Consider the following 24058-nt stretch of genomic DNA (forward strand, 5'->3'; position numbering starts at 1 on the left):
GCGGAAGCAAAAGAATTTATTGCACCCTAATACTACAGCACTCATTTCCCATCAACTTGGCAAGGTGGTAAAACGTGCCCTTCGTTAGCCGCTTACTGCGTCACGGTTACGAGTTGGGTCGCAACGACGCTGGTAAAATGCAATACAGCCGGTACAGTCCTCACAATCAACTCATAGCAGAGTACACTAAGTCGGACTAACGTCATTACAGCAGCAAAACGACACTTTCCCGAGCCCCAGTTTCAAGAATAATGCCATGAAATAATGACAGCATGTCCTCTGCTAAAGTAAATCAAGAGTAACGAAGTGTGATCATTCAACGCTTTGCGTCAGGTCAACGTCACACCGACATTGTCAAATGAGGCACTGGAGCAAACCGGATGACAGTGACTCGGAGCAAATAAGCTAGCCACAGGTAGTGCCGCTTGCGCCTGCAAAAGCACTGAGACGCAGATGCCACCAAATATGGGCTGTACACGTGCTTGGCGTACCGACCTTTGGCAGGAATGGCTCCAAACGAAAACGCCTTGCTCTTCGCTTCCTCGCGGAATTTCCGCTGACTAGGGTTGGAACTGCTGCTCTGCCCTTTGCCGATTCTGTTCGCTTTTTTCTTCACGGTCAAAGGCTTCCGAAAGCCCTTCGCGTTAACTTTTTTACCCGACATCGCAAACGCACGTGGTACTATCCACGCCGTAGAGGCAGGCGTTAGTCATTAACCAAACAAAAACAAAATGGGGACGTGAGATTCGCTTGGCTTGGATCACCTTGGATCGCTAATTTCACAAAAAAGGGTCATAAAGTAAAACAACAGCAATGCAAAATAAAATATGCTATGATTAAATTAAAAAAAAAGTAATTTTGTTAGTTTTTAAGTTACTTTTTTGTGCTTTGTATAATGGTGATGATCAGAGTTACTCTGGGTGATGATCAGAGTTACTCAATATAGACAGTTGCGAAACTCCGCTTCAGAATCCGGGCGGCGCTAGCCCCCCCACTCCGTCATAGAGAAATAAAAAATTTTCTTTCTCTATGACTCCGTGGAAGCTGAGGGGCAAGTCGACGCGCGCGGCACCTAGGAGATGAAAACGGAACTTCGCTAAACTATTATTATTCAAAATTCTTCTGTAAAATAAAGATTGCTTTTTAAATTAGAACACAATAATTACGTAAAATTTACTTGTGTGTTTGCGGCTTTTCTTTTTATGACTTACGGCAGCAGCCGCAAGCACTTGAGTACTGCTTCAACGTCCTGCCGACAGACGACAGGCTAGTCAACTTGCCCCGTGCTTGTCCCGGCGCAGGGGGGCACCCGAAGACCGGCTTTCGATACATGGGGCCTATGGGGAGTTTCGCAACTGTCTATATCCAGTAACTCTGGGTGATGATAACTAAAGGCGGCCTTTTTGAATTGGAGTGACGGCTTATGCCATCTGGTTCGTGTAACTCATTTTGTTTTAAGTAATAACATGGTGCTAAGGATGTTTGATGATTATTATGACTGGATTTTAATGGCACAAGGCCAACTGGTACAAAGAGCGCCAAAACTAAGTATGATTGTGATCTATACGTACACTACAGTGAGCTATATGTACACTATTGTAGTAATCAAATTTATTAGATCCGGTAATTAGCATTTCCTTTAAACGGGACACGGTGCTTTTTTGGCCAGCTGTTCGAACACTGTAGACCTGGGCTCCCACAAACCCGCCCCTCAGATTCCAACATGTTTTGGTCATGCATGCGCCCTTTGGGGTCATTCCATGCCAAACGTCCCAGCCGTGAAATCGACCATCACGGATTTGCTCAGTAAAAATTGTGGGTCATCCTCGTATATCCTCACCACCCTAACCCCATCCCATCCCCCAACCCTGAGCAGTGGGAGTCCGAGCTGACCAGCTCAGCACCAGAGCGACAGCAAGCCCTGGTGCAACGAGCTCTGGACGCAGCTCGGACTCGCGGCCTCCTGGACTTGGGAGGCTGAGCACATCGTGGTGTGCACAATAAACGTTTATTCCTCCTCCTCCTTTCTCTAGCGGCCCTTTTACCTCCAGGGTTTAAAGCAAACTTACGTCTGTGAAAAAAATTCATTAAAAAGTAACTTCTCTTACAATGGCCACCATTTTTTGTTTTTTGTTAGCATCATGTTGAAGCGGCTGCTCTATGCCGCATTTTAAAATATTTTTCCTTTTCTTTGTTGTGATTACACCATTCAGAAAATACACGATGACGAGCATTTTCAAACATTTTTAGCAAATACGAGCACATTCTCTCTGCCAATTAAGCATTTGTACCTGTATCTCAGCATTGTGGAAAATTGTTAAAACTATATTTGCACTGAAAAAAGGTGAAATGTGCGAGAAAACGTTTGTCAAACTTGGATAAGACTCCTTTCTGGCCCATATTCACCTTGAAATTGCGCGTTGTTGTGCTCGTAGTGAAAATATCAAATACAAGCCATTCACTAGTAGAAATGATCTCAATTTATTTCAGGAAGTTTAATCAGAACAGTTTTTGTTTTAGCAGAGAAAAACATTTTTCTATTTGTACAGCGACACTACTTCACCCCGCTGTTCCACAGAGCGTCTTCTCTGCGCGGCATGCACCTGCCTGCATGAAAGAGGCGCGAGCCAGCGGATTTGCGCTTCAAGAATACCTTTCGCCGCAATGGTATTTGTAGCGTCAGTACAGGAAAAAGGAATAATTCGCGTGTTAGTGGGAAAAGTACAACATGGAGCTAGCGGTGGTGCGCCCATTTCATGAGATACGGGTAACTCAATGGCTGGCTGGATGGACGGGCATTTAATTAAAGAAGCAGGGTATGTTATACGTGGTATCTTTTAAGCATGCCGAAAATTACGAAATAAGCAGCGGCGGAGTCATCGAGTTAAACGGATTTATTTGTATGCGTTAGCGGGAATTGCATAACCCGATGCTTTAAATTCACATCTGATGTCCAGCCGTTGAGTTACCCAGTGTCAACCTTCCGAAACATGAAACTGAAATAGGACAAAAAGGCGACCCCCGACCCCGCAAAAAAAAAAAAAAAAAAAAGTGTCAGATATTTTTTGGGAGGAGGAAAAAAATAAGAAAGGGAAAGCGAAACTTGTGTTAGAACCGAAAAGCCAATTTCAACCACCACTTGCAAACAAAGAGGCCAACCCACCCCCTAGGAAGAGGTCAACGAGGGACCAATTAGCTGTGCTGAAGCCACAAACTCCCCTTCCTCCCCCATCTTCCCCTCGACATCTGCCAAAAATGGAACTGAGAGACGAAATTTCCAAGAACGAGAAGGTCGTGGTTCCACCCCTTTCCCTAGTACGGGATCACCTAGAACCAGATTCCCTCCTTGACCAGTTCACCTATGACCAGTTTTCCTATGACGAGTTGGCTGAGACGAATGGGCCTATTCCCGGTTGTTACGGCCCTTGATCGCCTCCTTTCCTGCTTTTTCTCCACCAATAGTCTAGTCGCAATTTGCTGGTGCAGACCAATTATACTTTCTTACAGTGCAAAGGTAAAACCCAGTGCCCCTGGAAGATTGACTCCCTGCCCCACTTAATTTTGAGTTGGATTGATACTTTGGTATTCCATTATTTGCTTGATTGTTTCAATTACTATGTGTACGATTGGTTTCGCAAAAATTCTTTCGATCTCTCGCCTGCCTACTTTTATCCGTTTAATTCGCCCCTGATTGGTGCTCGTTTGCCCCGTTAATTTTGTACTTCGTCTTCAGATTTCTCGTCCTCTATCGCCATTGGGTGTCCACTCTTTTGAAATGCAGGTAACTGAACCATCCTTGAAAACATTTCTTCACATCAACGCATCTGAACCTCCCTTCAAAGCTTGTTTTACCTTGTGCTTCCCTTGCTTCACAAGAAGCCCAGCCGATACCTACCCTCTAAGCCGGTTCGCAGGCCTCTAGCAGCCGGTCGCGCGCCCTCGCCGAGTCCAGCCGTACTGATCGGCTCTTGCGGTTCATTTCCCCCATGCGCCATGCCTATAAATTTCCCTTATACACAATTGTGCGCTTTTTAAACGATGCAACTGAAAAGTGGGCTTAGTGTGCACTTGAAACTATTCGGTAATCATTCCGCATAAAAACTGTACACTTTCCCGCCAGAAACTATTTCGGCGAGTTTGTAGCAAGTTAGCATTTATTTGAACATTCCCGACAACATCATAGTGTCACAGCAGCGCCAATGCTGTGTAAGAAGGCCGGCCCCTTTCTCGCCACTGTTTAAAAGAATTGAACAGCAGGTTCATGCTAAGGCTATGAAAAATGGAAAGTGAGAACAATAAAAAGGAAAAAAAAAACAGAACATAAACAAGAAAAATCATTAAGAACCCTAAAAAAGAACTAGTTCAATATTTCGAATAAACTTCGGGATTCCGTGGCGCACACTAATGAGCTTCCTATTGTGTTTGTCCTGGGGGAAATTCTAGAGTGCCAGATTTTTGGGCTGAGAGCAGACGTCAAAGCCGGGTACAGGGTTGGTGGTAATGGTCTGCGCGCGCGAGTTTGTTGCTTCAATAAAAGAAACTGCGTGCCTCTCGGGTTGAGGGCACCACAATCAAGAGAGTTAAGGAGAAGGGGATAGGCATACCGCGAGAGCACTAGGCGTCCCATCTCGTGAAATCGCGTGAGTGCACGAAGCCTGTCAATCAATGCAACAGCTAACGAATGCCGCGCGAAAAAGGAATGCGCTGCCAGGCAGACCCGCTTCCTGCTACGCGCCGCCGTCGCCCCTCCACGTACTACCAAGCACTGCGCCTACTTCGAAACCAGAATAAGCGGCTGGATCAGCTGCCATCCAAGGCACAGCGGCTGCTGTTATGTGCTAATGGAGAGCGCAGTAGCTTCACAGGATGCACAGAGGGCGACAGTATGAAGAGAAGGATAGACCGGCTCTGGCTTACGTCATATTTCTCCTCGTGTTTGTCCAGCCAGTGTACTGCCTCGACCGTCTCGCAAAAGTTTCGGATACATACGCAACGAAGCTGTAGTTTCAGTGTTGACGGGCCATGCACTTCGACCGAAATTGAATGCTCAGCGTCGCTCTCGTCGAGTTGGACATTGTATACGCGACGCCTCCCAAGAGATTATACAAATAAGCACTCCCTCCATCAACGCGCTAATTTGCTGTCAAATTTTGACGTCTCCCCTCTTCTTCTGAACATTACAAATAAGCTAACACTCCGCAACTTCGCTAAACAGTCAAATGAGAGTTTGAGTGAATCTCTTAATTTTAAAAATTATTGGGTACAATTTTACAGCGTTGTACGTATACACGGCAAGAAGCTCGGTAATAAACTAATTGTCGAAAATATGCGGGGACGACAGCAGCGCTATACTGTCAACGGGATTCGACAACCATTTATCATGAATATCGGACAAACAAGTCCCCTCATCTGGTAGCATCAACTGCGTTTGAACGCAATTAATCCGCAAACTAACGTTCACAATACTGTCACTTCTGTATAACCGAAGATCCATGCCCACACAGGCGCTCATTCACTGTACTTGTGAGGCGAGCATGCCCATTCATATCCTCACTGAATGTAGCAGTCTTCATGTCTGTCTTTCCCTTACCGACCACGACACTCCTATACGAATGCAAGCACGACGTTTTGCATGGTGTGAGTGAAGGTCACGTTTTAAATCGTATGTCCCGCGTCGTTATTCGTCAAATTTCATATCTCGTGGACGAAGAAATTGGTCATTCAGGTACACTGCGGTGATCCTTGGTTGTTTTTAAACGTGTAGAAGAGCTAAACCGCGAAAATAAAAATAAGAAATACGCCAAGAACTTTGGTGAAAAACTCTGCCGAAAACTAATCGTTTCGGCATGAACCACGAGCTCCTGCGCTCCATCTAAGCGTCTCATCCCTGAGGCGGCGTTCTTTTGCATGTGTTCGCATTCCCGCAGCCGGTGCCCGAGAGCTTGGTGAAGAGGCCGCTGCAGAGCAGAGGAAGACGCAGATGGCTGCAGCCAGCATGGTGCGCGTCCCGCATGCATGCATGCGTGCAGGCGGCTCTCGGTTTGGGTTTGCTTTCGAAGGCGTTCGCCACCACATGGGGCTTCTGCCGGGAGTTGGTCAAGGCATGATCGGCTACAGCTAAACAACCGCAGCCTATACGCGGTGCCCGTGGTGTTTTCCGGGCATGGGATCTGCTTATACGTCGGTAATTATGCGAGTTGAACCTCATTCGCTTCGTTGGTATTCCGGAGGTCGTGCGCTTGGGTCCCACCCGGGGAGGATGTTTTTCTCCACTATCTTTCTTTCAAATCTTTCGAGACGAAAAAACCGATGAACTCCTTCCCCGCCTTCCTCGGCGCATTTTACTCTAGGAAGATAACACACTTTTTTTTTACGCAGAAATAAAGTTTTCAAAGTTTCGGAAATAGGAGCATGGGATCAGAACCCGGACTACACGTCGGGTGGATTGGTAAAGCAACGGGCGCGTAGTCCGAGAATTGCTGTTGTGTCTGCGTGTGTGTGTGGTGGGGGGTTCTTGCGCGAGTGAAGCAAAATTGAAAGCTTTTTAAAGAATAAGTTGGCTGAATACCTTGTCCCTGATAAAGGTTTGGCGTATGCATGGGGTCATGATGGGAGCGCAAGGCAAGGCTGCAGAGTCCCTCCTTCGCGAGAAGACGGGGATGGTGCGCTTCTGGGTCGACATGCTCGGCTTGCGAGCTCGTGACGGGCCTGCACTTAATCACTTAGGCAGCTGGATCGTAATCGGCGAGGAATCAGAAAGAGAAGAAGGCTGCCACAGAGAGCACTGCTAGAGCGGGCGCATACGTTATGCATGCATGCATGCATGCGACACCGCGCCTAGGAGGGCGTGGGTTTGTGGAGACTTCCTCTCGGCTTCACTACGCAACCTCTTTGCGCGGTTTGTGTCAAAACATGGAAACGCGCAGAGGGGGAGAAATCGAGACCAGCCCAGGGGAGGGAAGTTTAAAACCTGTAGTGCACTGTGGGCAAGATTTATTTCCGTCTCGTCTCATGATTTTCGATACAAGAAAAGACATAGAAAACGAGCGACAACATCCCGCACAAAAAAAATATACATATATATTGCAGCAGAGGTCAATGTCGTTTACGCGTGCGCTAGAACTTTCGGAGGGAATAACGGTTCAAAAAATTATGCATGTTTCGTAAACAACATAATACATGACATAAAACAGCCTCGTGTAACACGAACATAGCTAAACTTCTTTCTAGAACGTGAAAACAAAATCGGGCTGCTAGAGAGAAGTGAGCGGCAACTGGCGCCACGCATCGGACGCACGGAGCCGAAAGAAAAGCCAAAGGTGGTGTCCGAGGGTATTAGGAGAGAGTTTGCAACGCGGTTTGAATACGCCGTAAGACACTATCCTCCAACTGCGGAATCCCCTGCAATGGTACGAAACTGAAGCCCTACCGCGAACACATTTTTAAGGGGTGGTCAGGGATTAAACCGTTGAGCTTTGCGTTATTCAAATACATTTTAGAAAATTCAACTACAGTTTTAAATCAATTAACGACGCTGCCATTATGCCACTCGTCCACACGTTCTACTTAATGGCGCGTCATTCGCCGTCTTTTATGTACGATAAAAACGTGACAATGCTTTCAAGTTTGCGCCTAAGGATAAAATCGAGTTGGCCCAGATACACGGTGTTTACTAAGCATCGGCTTATTATACGTCGGTCGAGCTATGCGCCTTTATTCGCTTGTTTGGGGAAAAAATACCACCGAATTTCTGTCTTTACCATTGGTTTATTGTTAACCTTCCACAAAGAAAGGACATTAAGCGTATTTTTTTTTTTTCGAATACCATTGTCTTTGTGGTGAGAGATTATATATTGAATGGTTTCCTCGCATTATACGATATGCAATGCCTGGACGACTTGGTATTTACGAAAAACAGCGTGTGTTTTCTGCGCTGTATAGTTACGATCGCGTCCAGAAACGCTTACATGATAGGATGGTGTGCATTCGAAAGACGTTCGCAAGGAACGTGACTTACTTGGCTCCGGCAAGAAAAAATAGCATACAACCGATGAATACTTCAGGTGCTGACGGGCCACCTGCTCGGTCTTTGATGCGAAACTATACCAAACCGACAATTTTCAGTTATCGTTCAGTCGTTTTCGCGTAAATATGGGCATAACGCTCAGTGGTAGAAAACGTACATAATGGATTCGGGAATGAACGCATGTAGAATACATCCTATACAGCCATGATTAAGAGGAAAGGTGATGTCGGGCCGACCATGGATGTGTTGCGAAGACCTCTCAACATGGGGTCCATCGAATAACAGAATGAGAGGGCAGACAGCTCGAACCGGGGGATGGGGAGATGAGCCACGAAAATACTGGGGAACATTTAAGAATCCATGGATTAGACCACTGGTTCTCAAATGGGAGCCCGCGGACCCCAAGGGGTTTACGAGGGAATTTCATGGGTCCGCGAAGCCCTTCTCGAAACTCCCCCACCTCCCTATTTATTTTTCTTTTTTGCTAAACCTTACTGGAAACGCAAAAAGGTGGCTTCGCTATATGACGCTTAATTTTTGGCTGGTGTAGCTAGTGTAGCGTAGCCCATGGTTTAACGTTGGCTTTTTGCACGACACGCCAGCTCTGCGGAAAAGCCAGACACACAAAAGGCAGTTTGTATGTTTTTGTGTGACTATCAGCGGCAAGAGCCAGAAGCGCCAACTACGGGGGGGCAGTGGGGCTCGTGCCCCCCCCCCCCCCCCCCCCGGACGGCTTTACGGGGGGGCAGAGCCCCCTCCGGCCCCGGCTGAGGATTTTTTTTAAGGGCTTGGCTCGGCTCTGCGCCCGTCGACATCGGACTGTTGGCCTTCCTGTCTGCAAACCATTGTTTACAATAGGGGTTGGGATCTTGAAAGACACTTCCGTCCTCCCGACGGGCAGGTTGAAACGCAGGGCCGTGTCGCTTTTCTTCACGGTGAGTTAGACGTGCTCAGTGTGCGGATTGTTGACAACAATGTAGCGCTGCGCTTGGCTTCAGCAGCACGACAGCAAAGCGACATTTTGTCGGGAGCATAGGTCGGCGCACTCACTCGTGAGTACACTCATTTGTACTCATTTGCACTCAAACTCACGAGTAGATGATGAGTGAGTACACACCCAGATTAAAAAAAGTTAGTATGATGACGATTGAGTACAGGAGTAAGTCCACTACTCGTGAGTACAGAACTCATGCTTGCACTCGTGAGTACATGCACTCGTGAGTACAGCAGTGCAAACAAGTTCTATCACAAACTCAAGTCTGGACGCACGTGTACGAGTTTCAGACAATTAGCGGTGGCGCTGTGCTGTTTAACTCTCAAGGATGGTAAAATCAGACAACGAAAACTGCACCTCCCTCCTTTGCCTGTCCTTGTTTGGCGCTGTTAGCGTTTTTCGGCGGTCGCTCGCTAAGGGGTCGCGGTGAAAAGGGAAAAACGAGGGGGTTAGGTCCCGGTGGGAAGCGCGGCCACAGTTGCTCTGTTTCTACAGCACCTGTTGATTGGAGCAGTTATTTTTGTTTACAAATGCGCGGCCTGGGAACGCGTAGCGGCTTCGTTCCGCTTGCTTCATTCAAATTGTTTTAGGGGAAGCGGTGGGGGCTGCTCACAATGCATGCACTACGCGCATCGAACTCGCTCTTTTCCGGTCTTAAGCAGTTTCCATAGATGCATGTCATGCTCTGGAGTCGTTTCGTGAGCGCAACCGCTCATTAAACAGTCGCAGTTAGTTTACGTGATTTGCGTAAAATCGACTTCATGGTTTGTGTCAACCACATGGTTTTATTAGGCTCCCGTTTTGAAACTTTTTGCTCAGGTTTGGTAGGACTATGTCCTCGTGCTGTCCATTTACAAGTGAGCATATAGCCCCACCGTGCAGGTTGTGGGTTGTTAATCGGACATCATAATGCCCAGTCGAACGCGTGTGACGCCTTGTTTCGCCTCGCATATTTTGTCGAACAGCGCTGGTATCTTGCTGCTGGAGGAGCGTTTTGCTTTCGAATAGCAACCCGATGCGCTGCTTCTCGTTTATGCCACCGTGTAATGACGAAGCTGACGACGACGGTGAATTTCGGTGGTTGTTCTTCCCCTACCTTCATCTGCTGCTTACTGGCGGGGCGACCACTCTTCGCTAGCAACTTGTGCCGAGTTTAAGCTCGCACTGTGGAAGGCCTCGTGAAAGGGCCGTTTTATATGATGAACGCCAACGCCAGACGTTGGGTTTTTACCTTTAGCTCGCGTCTTGGAACGTCTCGTAAAACATGTTGCTTGCCCATAACGACGCCACCGCATTTTTTTATCGATAGCTCTTAGCACATCAGCGCTTCTCGAACCAAGAGCTGCAGATTTCCACTGTGCAACCAACGCACCAACACGGGAATGCAGTGACGTCAGTGCAAGCTATCACGCCTCCAAAAAGCCTGTGTGCAAACTTTGTTTTCGAGGTCACAAATCACGCCAGAGCAGTTGGGCAGTGCTGTAACGGCTGCCAAGCACCGGCAGCAACTGGGTGCACTGCGGCCGTCGACTGCGAGCGATACCCGCTCCAAGCCTCCAAAACACATACACTGTTGGGACTGGGCCATCCCAGCTCAGTCACTACTGTTGCGACGTTGCCCTGCCCAGTGCGCTATCGACGCGGCGTAGACCATAGCGACGAAGTAGCCGAGCTGACGGTTATTTGAAGCAGTATTTATATACAATATATACAAAGGTAGCAAGAGAGTTACATGGCTCAGACATCCGCGCGATAGCACTTCTCAACTTAGGGCCTTCGATGAGATGCCGCCGCACCACCGCTGCTTCCGGGCTGGTTTTATACCCCCAGGGTTCCGTTGCAGCCGCGTGCAGTTCCAATGCCTCCAGTAGGAGCTATCACTGGCCGCATTATGAATCTGGTGGATGGAGGCGAAGCGATTGCGTCAGCCGAGCCGCCACGGGAAGGCGACTCTGCGGCGGCGTCTCCAGGCGCTACTTGCTGCGTGTCTGCGGGGATTAGTTCGTCCCAGGCATGATTTGGTCCAGCCGTCGCTATTGGAAATGGAGAGCAGACTCGGCGGCGCCTTTCCCTCCAGGTCGCGGCACGTCTGACGCGGGCGGTTTGACCTAGGCGCGAATCAACCCCGCCATCAGCACGTCGCCAGGTGCAGCGAATTTGTGTCGGGCGCTTTGGCACAACACACACACGGATACAAAAATGAGTGGTCAAAGTCAGACCCGTTTCGGGGGCTCTTAACGGAAATGAACATAGCAGCGCGTAGCGCCCCTGTCGTGTCCCTTTCTCGTGTCCCTTTCTTTTTACCCCCGAACTGCCCATTAAAAGAAAAACAAATCGACTCGTTTTTTTGTGCTGATGGTTCAGTCATGCAATATTGTTGAATAAATGTGACCAGTAAAACACGTAATCAAAGAAATTTCTACTGGATGCGTCAAACCGCTGAAGTTCACGGTTCATAGATTTGCGGGGCGTCTTATTTGGGGACACCTCGTAGTTAGCCGACACAATGTAAAAGGCCCTCACTGCTGCAGGTGCCCCTTATGATGATGATGATGAGGATGATGATGATTAGTGGTAGCCTCTTTGTAGCGGGGTGATGACGTGTCATCTCATAGGGACCCCCCCCCTCCCTTCGCCGCTTTGAGGCGCACTCCAGGTCTGCCCCCCCCCCCCCCCCCCCCCGGCAAAATAAGAAGTCTACGCCACTGGCAAGAGCCAATTGTTTGACAAAATGACACGCATTAGCGTAAAAGTCAGACAAAAAAGGCGGAAGTCTGTTGGAGACTTTAGCTGCAAGTGCAAATCTTGGAAATTATGACACATAGTTCATCGTGGGGTCCCCCATCACTTTTACAAGCCTTGAAGGGGTCCTCCATGGTACCCAACACACGTTTGGTTGAGAACCGCTGGATTAGACATTCACCCTGTACGGGACACAGCAGGATAATGACGTCCTTTGTACCTGGCAGAGGGAGGTCAGCAGCGCCATCCGCCGCTTTCCGACAGCCCCTGGGAACGCCACCGCATTCCAACCAACCTTCGCAAGACCCATGACTGTCTCCAATTTGTTATTACACATTTACTTTTTTGCAACTTATAATTTATCCAGATAAGAGAAAACCGAGGCTAAGTCGTCGATTTTCGCTTATTAATACATGGACGCTAAAATTCAAGTTCGATCTAAGAAGCGAAAGAGAAAACTAGTTTGCCCTGATGAGCAACAAAGGCTCACATGATCTACCGAACTGGGTATTTCAAACAGCGAGCTCGCGGAATCACGCTGTGCTGTGGATCGACCACAAGGAAACTTAAATGTGCTGCAAAGCTAAGAGCCAGAGGTATACAGATGACAAATTTCAAATAAGTATTTTCTTTATGAACCCGGATCCGTAAGATTCTCGCCGGCTGATTTAATACAATTTGTTCAATAAAACGGAATGCTACTGCGAACGTCGCTCAGCACAGTGGATAATTTAGTCATAATATGATGCCGTGACAGTTAGGAGGATCTGAAATCAACTACTCAAATCTGTTAGTGGTGTAAAGTATCTTTCCTTTGTTTCTTGGAAAGAAAACATCTTTGCAATGGGATAATACTCAGCGCCAAGATAAACCGAGTTAATTTCCGCGGCGCAGCGCGGCCTGCTAGCTCAGTCGGTTAGAGCGTCGTGCTAATAACGCGAAGGTCGTAGGTTCGATCCCTGCGCAGGCCAGTTTTTTTTTTTTTTTTTTTTTTTGAGGCGAACATTTTTTTTAGATCAGCAATGCGTTTTTCTCCGGCCCTTTGGACGGATTTCTAACAAAGAGCGAGATAATAAAATTTGCTTTGTTGTCGGCATGGATTCGTCATCTGGTGAATTGCGGTATAGCGCCTGGAACTATAATTGCGGCGAGGTCGAGCCACGGGATTGCCTTGAATTTTAGATGCGACTGCATCTCATTCACTCGCCTTGTCCCTCCATACGGCGTTGTTGTCCGTCCACACCCTTCCCCCTACACCATAAAAAGAAATAATAGTTAGCGGCGCCCGGTTTCGATCCCACGACCTTGTGGGCGGAACTCGAGGTACATGGTGCTCTTCCCACTGCGCCACGAGACAGAATCAAATGCTACGAACGCGCCTTATATCCTTGGCTTATTCAAACTACGTCAAGATGCTACTGATACAACGCATGATGGGGCAATGATTAACACTTGCAATAAAAGAAAAGAAGCTCCCACTTACAGCAACAATGATGGAGTAAAGGTCGTTGCGACAGCGAAGCCCCAAGCATACCAAGATTGGCCAAGATTGGCCAATAAAACATAATAATAATCATAAAACATAATAATCATACGCGTTCCCGACACGTTTCACGCGATTTCAGAATCAATCCAACGGAAACACCAAGTGAACCCCACGATGCGTTGCATCTACACAGGGTTCCCCTCGCGGGGAACCCGGGGAACCCTGTAGCATTTATAAAGCTAAATCCTTTCGACCTAAAACCCTTCGGTAAATATAGCGTCACTAAATAAATATTTAGTGACGCTAGGTAAATACAGTATGATGGATGTGCGCACTTCCACGAGCGCAATCCGCAAGTCCTCCTTCCATGTCTTCTTCGCGTACCTCGTAAGGTCATGGTACCCCCACCCCCTTCCTCGGTTCTGAAGATCCCGTTCCCCACTCACGCAAGATTGAACTCGACTGTCTTGCACTAAGCGACCTCGTCAATTCTTTACCAAACAACCAGGTAACGTTTCCAGCGTTGCATAGCTGTTTTGTTGTATAGTACCCAAACGCCTGCTAATTTTTTCGCAGAACGGGATGTACATAACCCGAAGCAAACAATTATATGCACATATCACTATATCTCGGCCCATCCTCATTATCACCATCGTCGTTAACATCGACAAAAAACAAACTATGACGGGTCGCGATGTACGTATACGGGGTGTTACGACAATAATTTGAACACTAAATTTTTTCCCTGAGTGAACTGCTGCTCGGACGCGCTCACGCTTCACACAAAGCTCCCATTTTGCTGTATATTTTGTTTGACACCGGGAACAACGACGCTACTTACCTGTTTATTCTGAAAATAAATAAAAACGATTTTCGCCTGTGGAAAAATGGTGGCCGATTTGAACGTGCGAGCCAGTGCAAGCTGGTCTTGGAACGGCGGCGCCATGTAAGTTGAACTTAAATGGCAGATCTCCTGACGAAAAGGTAAAAATTCGCGCAGCTCCATCTAAACACGTCCGCCATGACGGGAAGTTAGCTACGGTGACTGCTGAGTCGCACGCAACTAAAACAAACCTAGCTAACTCCCGCGACTCGCGTTATCGCGTTGCTGTTTGGATAGTTTGACAAATCAACTCGCTAAGCACATTTTTGGTAAAGTTACAGCCAAAAGCCGAAACTTTAATTATGAAATTAATAATTTTAAACTTAACGGGTCGTGACGTTTGTATACGTACATCGCGACCCATAGTCTGCTTTTTTGTCAATAGAGAGTTTTAGCAGTCCGTCCGTTCCGCCGTGTGCGGAGTCCGGGTTGACCGGGACCTGTCTGGGCACTTGTGCATTCGTCGCGGCAGGGGGATTAGTTCCGCCGGCCTGCCTTCGCCATGTACGCGCCTCCTCGCCCTTCCTCCTCGCCCTTCCGCGCGCGCAGGCGCAGACGGGTCCGGTAAATTTGGTAACAGCGTAAGCAACGGAACGGACGGACTACTAAAACTCTCTAATGTAAACGATGATGTTGACAATGAGCATGGGCCGAGATATAGTGATATGTGCAAACGTACACCGATTACTTTAACGGGCAGGTTGCCCCCCCCCCCCCCCTTCCGAACTTTACGTTTACTCCTGCAGGCACGCCAATTCCCAAAACAATATATATATATATATATATATATATATATCAAAGTTGATCCTTTGTTCCTTTGGGTGCGACCGCGAATACACAGCGCAATCTACGTGCCCCCAAGCTTTGGTCCTGCACGTATATAGTCGCATTCTGCACCTTTTGTTTTTCATACGCTCTCGTGTTAAATAATCCTAATGCCGAGTTGTGCTGCGTTGCAAGATGATGCCTGGTGGAAGACAGAATAAGCTTGGTGATGTTATGAATGAAAAAAAAAAAACGACACAGGCACAAGCGAAGCACGCAGTGCGGGATTAGACGACATGCGACGATTAATGTGGCTGCTTCGGGCTTCATTTTACATTGTGCTGAAAGTTAGCTGAATCCTGTGAATTAGCTGTGAATTAGCTGTGCTGAATTAGCTGCTGAATTAGCTGTGCTGAAAGTTAGCTGAAAGTTACGGAATCCCTCGTCACGTACGTCTCTGTTATACAATATATATATATATATATATATATATATATATATATATATATATATATATATATAGCGAATCAGAATAGGAAATGAGGGGCTCGTTGAAAATAAGACAGAAATAAGAGTTGGCAGTCAAGAAGACCTCGGAAAGCAAAGGGGAGGATGTAGTAGCTCAAGATAAAGAATTTGGAAAATAAGAAAGTGGAGAAAAAATGCCCGCCAGGTGGGATCAGTAGTCCGAGTGGCGCTGGCTACCACCCCCAAGCGCAGGAAACAAAAACACCTGAACATAAATACCCCAGAAAGTGGAGGCTAAAGTAGCCCCGCCGGTAGCGTAGTGGTTATCGCACCAGACCGGTATTCTGGAGGTCGTGGGTTCGGATCCCACCTGGCGGGCATTTTTTCTCCACTTTCTTATTTTCCAAATTCTTTATCTTGAGCTACTATAGTATACATCCTCCCCTTTGCTTTCCGAGGTCTTTGACTGCCAATTCTTATTATTTCTGTCTTTATATATATATATATACAAGAAAGAAAAACACGCGCCCAGAGTGGGGACCGAACCCACGCCCCACTCTGGGCGCGTGTTTTTCTTTCTTCCTTTCTTCCGTATATTTAAAACCGTAGTAAAAAAAAAGAGCCTAACCACACCCCTATGCCTCCTTTGGCGTTGTAGACTGCCGACGTATCTTTGTATATATATATATATATATATATATATATATATATATATATATATATATATATATATATATATATATATATATATATATATATATATATCTTTTGGGCCCCGGGCCACTCCGAAATCACAGGAAATGAATCGGCACACGAGGATGCTCGAAAACTGATCATCCGAGAGCCCAGTGACGCTGCAGAACCTCCTCAACTGTTCTCCCATAGGGACCGCCTCGCGACCTTTGTTTATTATCAAGGAGTACATACTGAAGCAAAAATGGGGCCGCCAAAGCCTACAGGTGGGCTTGTGCGGCGTCGCCCGGCAGCAACGGGATTCACTTCTGTAAAAAACACTCATTGACAGTGGTAACTGAATAGGAAGGTAAAAAAAAGACAAGCAAACAAAAAAAGAGAAGAAGAAAAAAAGAGAAAAAGAGAGAAGACAAAAAATTAAAGGGAGGAAAGAAAAAAGGCAAGCAAACAACAACCAACAAACAGAATAGACCTACCGATGGGTACTCGGAATACTACCGATTGTCCAGGACTCGCTTCCCACCACCGAACCCTCCCTCTCCCGCCACGACGCTGTAGCATGGCGCCAACTTTAAACATACACCTTTCCCACCCCTGCCCTCCTATCACTCTACTACCCCGAGCTGCCCTCTATCCAGTGTCCTTCCTCTATGTCATCAATACGCAGACCTGTCACACGTGGTTTAGTCATGCAAAGAAAAACCCCTAAAGCATCCCGTTTCAATCCAAATTTAAGTGGGAGGCCGCGCTGCTCAGCACAGACCCTCTGACCCAGGCCTCGCTATAACCCAGGTGGCCGAAGACGCCGCAGAGAACTACATGAATCCTGCCGTCGCGGGAAGGACGCTGAAGTCGACCTGAAAACGGTCCCACCCGTGGCAACAATGAAGTTTTTTTCTGATCTGATCTGATCTAACATCGTCGTCTTCATAGCTGTGTTGTGTCTTTAAGGCACTTGAATTTGCTATGAGCCTGTCATAATAAGCTTTAATTTCAACCGCGCCAGTTTTTAGAACCCACTCAGTCTCTGCGATCTGCATACTGTTCCTTTGGGTGCGACCGCGAATACACAGCGCAATCTACGTGCCCCCATGCTTTGGTCCTGCACGTATTGGCGGTGAGCGCGACCACGGGCGGCGCTGCGAAGCGCGCCTCCGTGACGTCAGCTTAGGGATTCTCGCATTTGTCGTCTGCTTCAGTCGGGCTCGCTCTCCCTGATGCTTCTTTGCGCTCGGTTCACGTCTGATGCTTGTCCGCACCAGATTTCGGATGTCCGTAAATTTTTATCATAATAATAGACTTAAAATCGCATAGACTAGCTCAAGGCGTGAGTTGAAGTATAGTTTTGGATATCGCTACGGAAGAAACATTGCCAGCGTCGCCCCATTCCTTGCGAAGCCGGTCCTCTGCGGAGCGCGAAAAGTCGGAGCTGGGCGTCAGCTTCTGTATTAAGCAATATTTCGAAGAAACGTAACAGCCAGCTGCTAGTAACCGACAACAGTGAAAATACAAGACCAAAACAATTTACAGGCCATCGGGGCTGTCGGTTTTGGCAGAAGGCATTACGATTCCCGGCAATCATTTGTGCAAAACAGTATTTGCAACGTTTCCGAGCGCTCTAAAGTATTGTATCACATCACTTTACGTTGTCATGGCATGAAAGTATGCCACATGCACTATGGCGTGCAAGAAATGTAGGTTGAATTCCAAATAACCTACTCTGTGCATAGGCGCGTGCTCGTTTTATACCAGGCTTCTAACCAGTGTGGAGGTTTATTGAGCAAAACGAGTCACGTCTACGGCAAAGGTACAGTAACACTATGTTTGTTCAGGCCTGGGGAATATTTGGGTTTCATTTCTCACAGCCATATCGTCCCAGTAGTCAGATATGCGTTATAGAAAACTGTACTCAAGAGGAGGAGGAGGAGGAGAAAACTTTATTTAATAGTAAAGTCGAGCTGATTAGTGGGCCGGGACCTCACTCCAGGACAAGGGAGTAATAGTAAGTTTCTTCAATTCATAGAACGCCATCCCAAGTAGACCAGGATTTGCTCTTTACGACTGGAAGGGTTGGAAAACAATTGAGAGCTGCTTGGAAATATTCATCGGTTTCGGTTCTTGTAAAATATGCACGTATGCGATTTATTACGTTCGTTAGCGAGTGCATAAAGCCTTTAACACCGTAATCATGTCACAACTGTGCGGGTTGAGAGTCAGTTATGATAACGATAGTTACAATAGAAATTCGGAGCACAAAAGCCGCCTTCGAGTACTCTGGACAACGTTGTCTGGGGCGCGATCGCGGTGGCGTAGCACAAACATTCTGCTTGTATTTGCATGTGAATAAACAACGCACGCTGCGGATATGCATCTTCTTGCACGCAGCCATAACGAAAGCCAATTTGTGAAGAAGGGAACGTATGTCATACAGCCTGAAGAAAATATCCACACTATCTTTGGGAGCCTCCCAAACATCCCAGACGGGGCAGAAAAATTAATGCGTTGGGCACAGAAAAAAAAAAATTCGTCAGATACAAGTCGACAACAACGAAAGAAATAGAAGACAGCCGCTTTGTTTCCTGCTGTGCGATGCGCGTGTAGGGGCCCGCTGCTTGGTACGTAGCATTCGACTCTTGAGTCTTCATAAAAGAATCTCAAAAATACTGTATGGAAGACTACCCATTTTGAATACTTATCGAGAAGCTCTGAGCGCTGAACCTCATGAATAAGCTATAAAGGACGAGTTGCACACGATCTTATGACCGATGCTATTTGTTTTCTCTCTCCTCGTGTGTTGCAAACATGTGGGGGATACAGCTTGAAATTATTCAGATGTGTCAGAAGCTGGCACAAATAACTGAATTACTAAAAATAGGCTATCTAATGCACTAAAGCATCAAAGCGGGCGATTTCTAGCGCAGTCAATGCTGCCCCTCACAAGCGGAGCGGAGCAGACGACAGCGGCGCGATTCCCTAAGCCGACGTCAGAGCCAGAGGGCGCCACTCAAACATCTCACCGCCAATATAGTCGCATTCTGCACCTTTTGTTTTTCATACGCTCTCGTGTTAAATAATCCTAATGTCGAGTTGTGCTGCGTTGCAAGATGATGCATGGTGGAAGACAGAATAAGCTTGGTGATGTTATGAATGAAAAAAAAAAAAAAAAAAAAAAACGACACAGGCACAAGCGAAGCACGCAGTGCGGGATTAGACGACATGCGACGATTAATGTGGCTGCTTCGGGCTTCATTTTACATTGTGCTGAAAGTTAGCTGCAGGCGACCGCCGGCGTTCATCACCTAGTTCAGCGAACATCTCAAGCGAAGATAAGAGCCAAAGCTTTATTGCAGCTTGCGAAAAATTAAAAAAACCACAGCAGTCTGTTCGCTTACTTGCGAACTCGTTTCTTTCAAAACCCCCTGGGCTGATACATATGTGTTCTTGAGGAGCATTTTATCAGTCGCCACATCCTGTCATCATCTTGCAAGGATGAATGCACCCTTAATCTGTGTCTCGCCAGCCCTAATGGCTTTCGCACTGCTCGAAAGAGCCAGTAAAACTACTAGGGAGCCAAACCATTATAATTTCACGCCACTTGTTATAAAAAATCACAGGGGAACGTAAAAGGGGCAACAGGACAGCGCGTCGTCATTCGCGCACCGTCCTGCTGCGTTTTTTCGGTGTCCCTGCATGCGGTTTTGTTACAGGTAGCAAGCCATTGACTCGCCGGTGCTATTTCAGAAGATCGACAGACAGGGAACTATCCCTCGCACATTTACGGCTCACTGACGTGCACATCGGAAACGTTAAAATCCTACGCAATCAGCCGCGTTAGAATTCCGTTACTATCAGGCTATTTCGCGAAGTGCCCTGAGCAACGGGGGGCCCATCTCTACTATCACAGATCAATTACTTCGGAAATCGAATATATGTTATTGCGCCAAGGTAACGTAGTGGAATGTCAGTCAGAATGGCTACGAACACACGCTGCAAGGCCGCGACTGAGGACCACACTCCGCGGTGGATCAGCTGCCGCATCCAAGGTACAGTATACAGGCTGCCGATATTGAGTGGGTTTTAGAAACTTAAACCGTGACCTAACCCTCTCTACCCTCTCCTTTTACACATTTTATGTCTTGCAGGGTGGTTTATGTCAAAAGGATGCACATATTAATGGTACGCCCACTTTTCTACTGCGGAGATCTTGCGTGCATAGATTGGTACACCCTCGCCCTTCGGCCAGCTGTTCGTCCCCGTCGCTTCATATTTTGATATTAAATACCACATATTGCCCCTGAATTTTTTTCCCCCAGCAATGCATTTGTGTGACACAAGCAAGCTTGGTCTTCTTAAGCTGGCTTTCCCACATTCTGTGTTGCACAGTGAAGCCCACTCATAACGAAATAAATGTACAGGCGTCAATGGGTGGGAACGCGGCGGAAGGAAACCACGATCGGGCCACGGCCGCCAAGCGTACGCGTTGCCCCGCAAGACGTCGGCGCGGCTACATGCACGCTGAATACTTCCCCGCTGCGACGGCGAAGTTTGAGCGGGAGTTTGGGGCCGACCGATAACCTACAAGTTAGCACAGGACCGGGATAATTGGAGATTTATGGGAGAGGCATTTGCCCTGCAGTGGGCGTAGATAGGCTGCTGCTGATGATGATGATAACCTACAAAAAGCACCGCTGGTCATCCACCTGCATGCAGTGAAATGATACTGAATTTTTAATTTTCAGGTCAAACGTTCGCTGCGCTCTACTGTGGTCTATTGGGGCTTAGATGGGAAGTTGTTCGGATCCTTGAATGGACCGTCGTTACCACGTCCAGGCATTAGCAACCTGCGACCCAGTATGCACTGCGACGCGATGCATCTCGGCGTCGCTAAGAATCGATCAATGAAAAAGCCGACAACCAACGCTTAGGCGTAACTCAAATGAAAGCGTGTTGCCACGCTCTGCAGAATAGTCAAGGAATTCTTACTCGGTGGTACTGCATTTGCGCTAACCTCAAAGTGGCTGCAGTGTCGTTGCAATGTCGCAGCCCAGTGCACGGGCAGGAACTGCAAGAAACGGGAGCCCCGCTCCCATCTCCCCTCTCCTTCCAAGGAGTCTGGGGCAACACAAAGCACCTGCCAACAACAGTTAAATGAAGGCAGCCAGCCAGCTAGTCGTTCAGCTCGTGGTTCTGTTTGTGTCGTTTCAGAGGGAAAGGATGAGGTGTAGGGCTGCGATAACGGGTTCAAATTGTGACGTGCAGTGCAAGGTCTCGGAAGAGGGCATACATATTGCATTACGGGCCTGCTTTTTATGTTGTTTCCATGGTTCTAAAAAGCACGAGCGTCTCAAGGAAGGAGAGGAGGGGAAGGCGCAAGGAGGGGTACGGAAAAGCTTGCCGGGGGAAGACGCGCGCCAGAAACACCGGAAGTGGCATCAGTCACTGCGCGCACGGACCCGCCAACAGGCTACAGATGGGAGACGAGCCGCCGGGGAGCCCACCCCTACTGCAGTGAACAAGAACAGGAGCGCTCGGACGTTCTTTTTCTTTCTTTTTTTTTTTTTTTTTTTCAAAGCACGAGGGGCGAATGAATTCTTGGGGTGGAGACGAGCAGCGACCAGCGGCGCGGGGAGCTCTGTCTCGAAAGGTCTGCCGCAGTCCCGAGCGCCAACGTCCCCGAAGTCGAATATCCGCGCCGCCGCTTCTAAACTGACGAAAAGGGGCGTTGTCGGTAATGTGCTTGAAGCGGGCCGGCCAGATGCGACGAAACTGTTCGGCGAACCGTGCACCTGCATGACTGTCACCGAGGGAACACTGTTGCGAGGCGTCCTGGATAGAAAAGGAAGCCCGCTTGCAGAGCCATCTTTCGTAGGCCGGCCGTTCCGCTGACACGAGCGGCTAAGTTTAAAAAAGCGTGAGAAAACGTCACCACGCAAAGGCCTGTCTAGCGAGGGTAGTCGTAAGCTGCGAGATTTTATTTTTATCGTGGCGGCGTTGCCTGGTGAAGTCGATCAGGAGCGCACTCAATTACAGTGCGCGCATTCAGCGCGAACTGTAAAGCAGAGCAGAGCAGAGTTGGGAGGATGAGAAGGGGAACCACAAACGCGCATTTAGAAATCGAAAGAATTCATCTGAATTCAGCTTGAATTCGAATCAATTATGAATGACCTCTGCTATCTAGCACCCAGTTAAATGTAAGGTACCATGTAACACCGCCTATAAGCACTTTCACTCTTTCCTTCCTGTCTGGGAGCACTGCGAAACTTCGAAAGCTAATGTTTTCATCAAAGCAGAGTGGCAATGCGCGATTTCTCGTCTAAGATATTGTATCTGGTTAAAACTTTTAAAGCTGAATATAATTGTGTTCTCGATAATCAACACGCACTACAATTTTGTGTAGTACGTGGATCATTGAAAATGAAGGCGCAGTATACTACGACCTAGAATTCAACAACCTGAAATTTAGTTTGCATAGCATGGAAGAGAAAACTCATTGTATCTGTTCAGAGTACACCAAATACAATGATAGTGAAAAAATGAAGCTGGCGCTAGGGTTAAATTTGCTTTCACCATAATTGTTTCACTTTAATGACGGAAAGAATAGGTACACCCAAGAGCAAACAATTACTGACCACGAAAGCAGAAATTTTGGGTTATTTTTCTGCCGCGCGGCAGCCCGGGGTACTATATATACCGTATTTTTTCTTAAGTAACTATACGACATCTCACATGCACACGGCAGTTTGTCGGGCTGATACCTTAAGAGAAATAACCTAAAGTTGCCATTTTTATGGTCCGTAAACTTTTGACCATGGGTGTATACGTATATAACCACCTGCAAGAAATTGTGTGTTGCGAACGCTTCTATTCCATCTCAGTTCGGAGCATAGTAAGAGCGCCATACTCCTTACCCGAATAATTGGCGCTATACTGGTGTATGCACAATACGGTTAACACAGAAGACGAAAGCTCGTAGTTTGAGCAGCATGCACATCGGTCTTATTTTTAGCGTGTCCATGGGATTCAAACTCGGCGTTTCACGCGCCGAAGTTACACCTGCAGTATACACGGCGCGCCGTATAGTTGGTAGCGAAGGACTAATTTAGGGGGATGAGTCATGTGCACTGAAATGTCACGCGAACGGGCGCCTTTGCACTTCACTGTCATAACAAGTCGGGAATCGAACCTGCTACCTCGTGCATTTAACCGTAACCCCCTAACGACTACGACAACGCGGCGGGTACGAAGAACAGCGTCGAACTTCGGTGGTGCGATTAGGCAACGTACAGTATGTCAAAAGCTTCTAGAATACGGCAGAAGTTAATGGGACACAAATCTTTCAGCACGAAAGCTTACCCCTCGAGTCAGATTGAAATTTTGTATGCAAGAATTATGGCAAACAAACTGTTTTCCAACTGGCACCGAATATTTCGGCCGCACTCGAGCGCTGTGCTTTTTTGCAGAATTCGTTGCGGCACAGACACTTATGGAGTGGTCTCAAAACATTCGACAGAGACTGTATAGGTACACGGGCGTAGAGCATGTTTTTGTTGGAGCCCGGAAAAATCACATTTGTAAAATATTACGAGTATTTCGCCTTATACTTGCTTTTTATAGATGGTTGTTACGTCATAGCGATAATCAGTAATGCACGAACCAGCCATTGTCGGCATAGTCGGGGTGCAGTGACGAGGGCGTTGGTCCGACTCGTCGCTGCAGGTCGAAGAATCATCTGTTTAGACAAGGCAGACAGAGAAGAAAATGATTAGCTCGGTCGTTGTCATGCGGCCATACGATTGGCGGGCATTTCCTCAAAGCGTTGCCAAGGGCGCCCAAGCGGGCCGCGGTGGTCGAGGCAACGAACAGGGAGAGGCGAAATGACCGATGGGAAATTCGGCGGGGCCAACGGTAAACGGAGCGGCCGGTGCTTTCCCCCGCTGTTTGCGGCATCCCGTCCCAAGGGAAATAAAAGGCCCCGGAAAGGAACCATTGATCAAAGCCGCT

General features: G+C 47.6%; 1 protein-coding gene and 1 non-coding gene across 2 annotated transcripts in view; one reads left to right on the plus strand and one right to left on the minus strand.

The window, feature by feature from the left end:
- The window catches only part of LOC144156087 (RRP12-like protein), a 38846-nt gene extending 38120 nt beyond the window's left edge, over nucleotides 1-726 (minus strand). The window contains exon 1 of the mRNA XM_077687879.1: nucleotides 496-726. Coding sequence (XP_077544005.1) covers nucleotides 496-664 — 169 coding nt within the window. The 5' untranslated portion in view covers nucleotides 665-726. The remainder of the gene's footprint in view (nucleotides 1-495) is intronic.
- An 11933-nt stretch (nucleotides 727-12659) lies between these two features.
- Nucleotides 12660-12733, plus strand: Trnai-aau (transfer RNA isoleucine (anticodon AAU)). The gene has a single exon. It is a non-coding gene; the product is annotated as a tRNA-Ile (tRNA).
- The last annotated feature ends 11325 nt before the right edge of the window (nucleotides 12734-24058 follow it).

Source organism: Haemaphysalis longicornis, unplaced genomic scaffold (assembly GCF_048455015.1).
Source record: "Haemaphysalis longicornis isolate Haplotype H1 unplaced genomic scaffold, Haemaphysalis longicornis Haplotype H1 scaffold_1, whole genome shotgun sequence".
NCBI lineage: Eukaryota > Metazoa > Arthropoda > Arachnida > Ixodida > Ixodidae > Haemaphysalis > Haemaphysalis longicornis.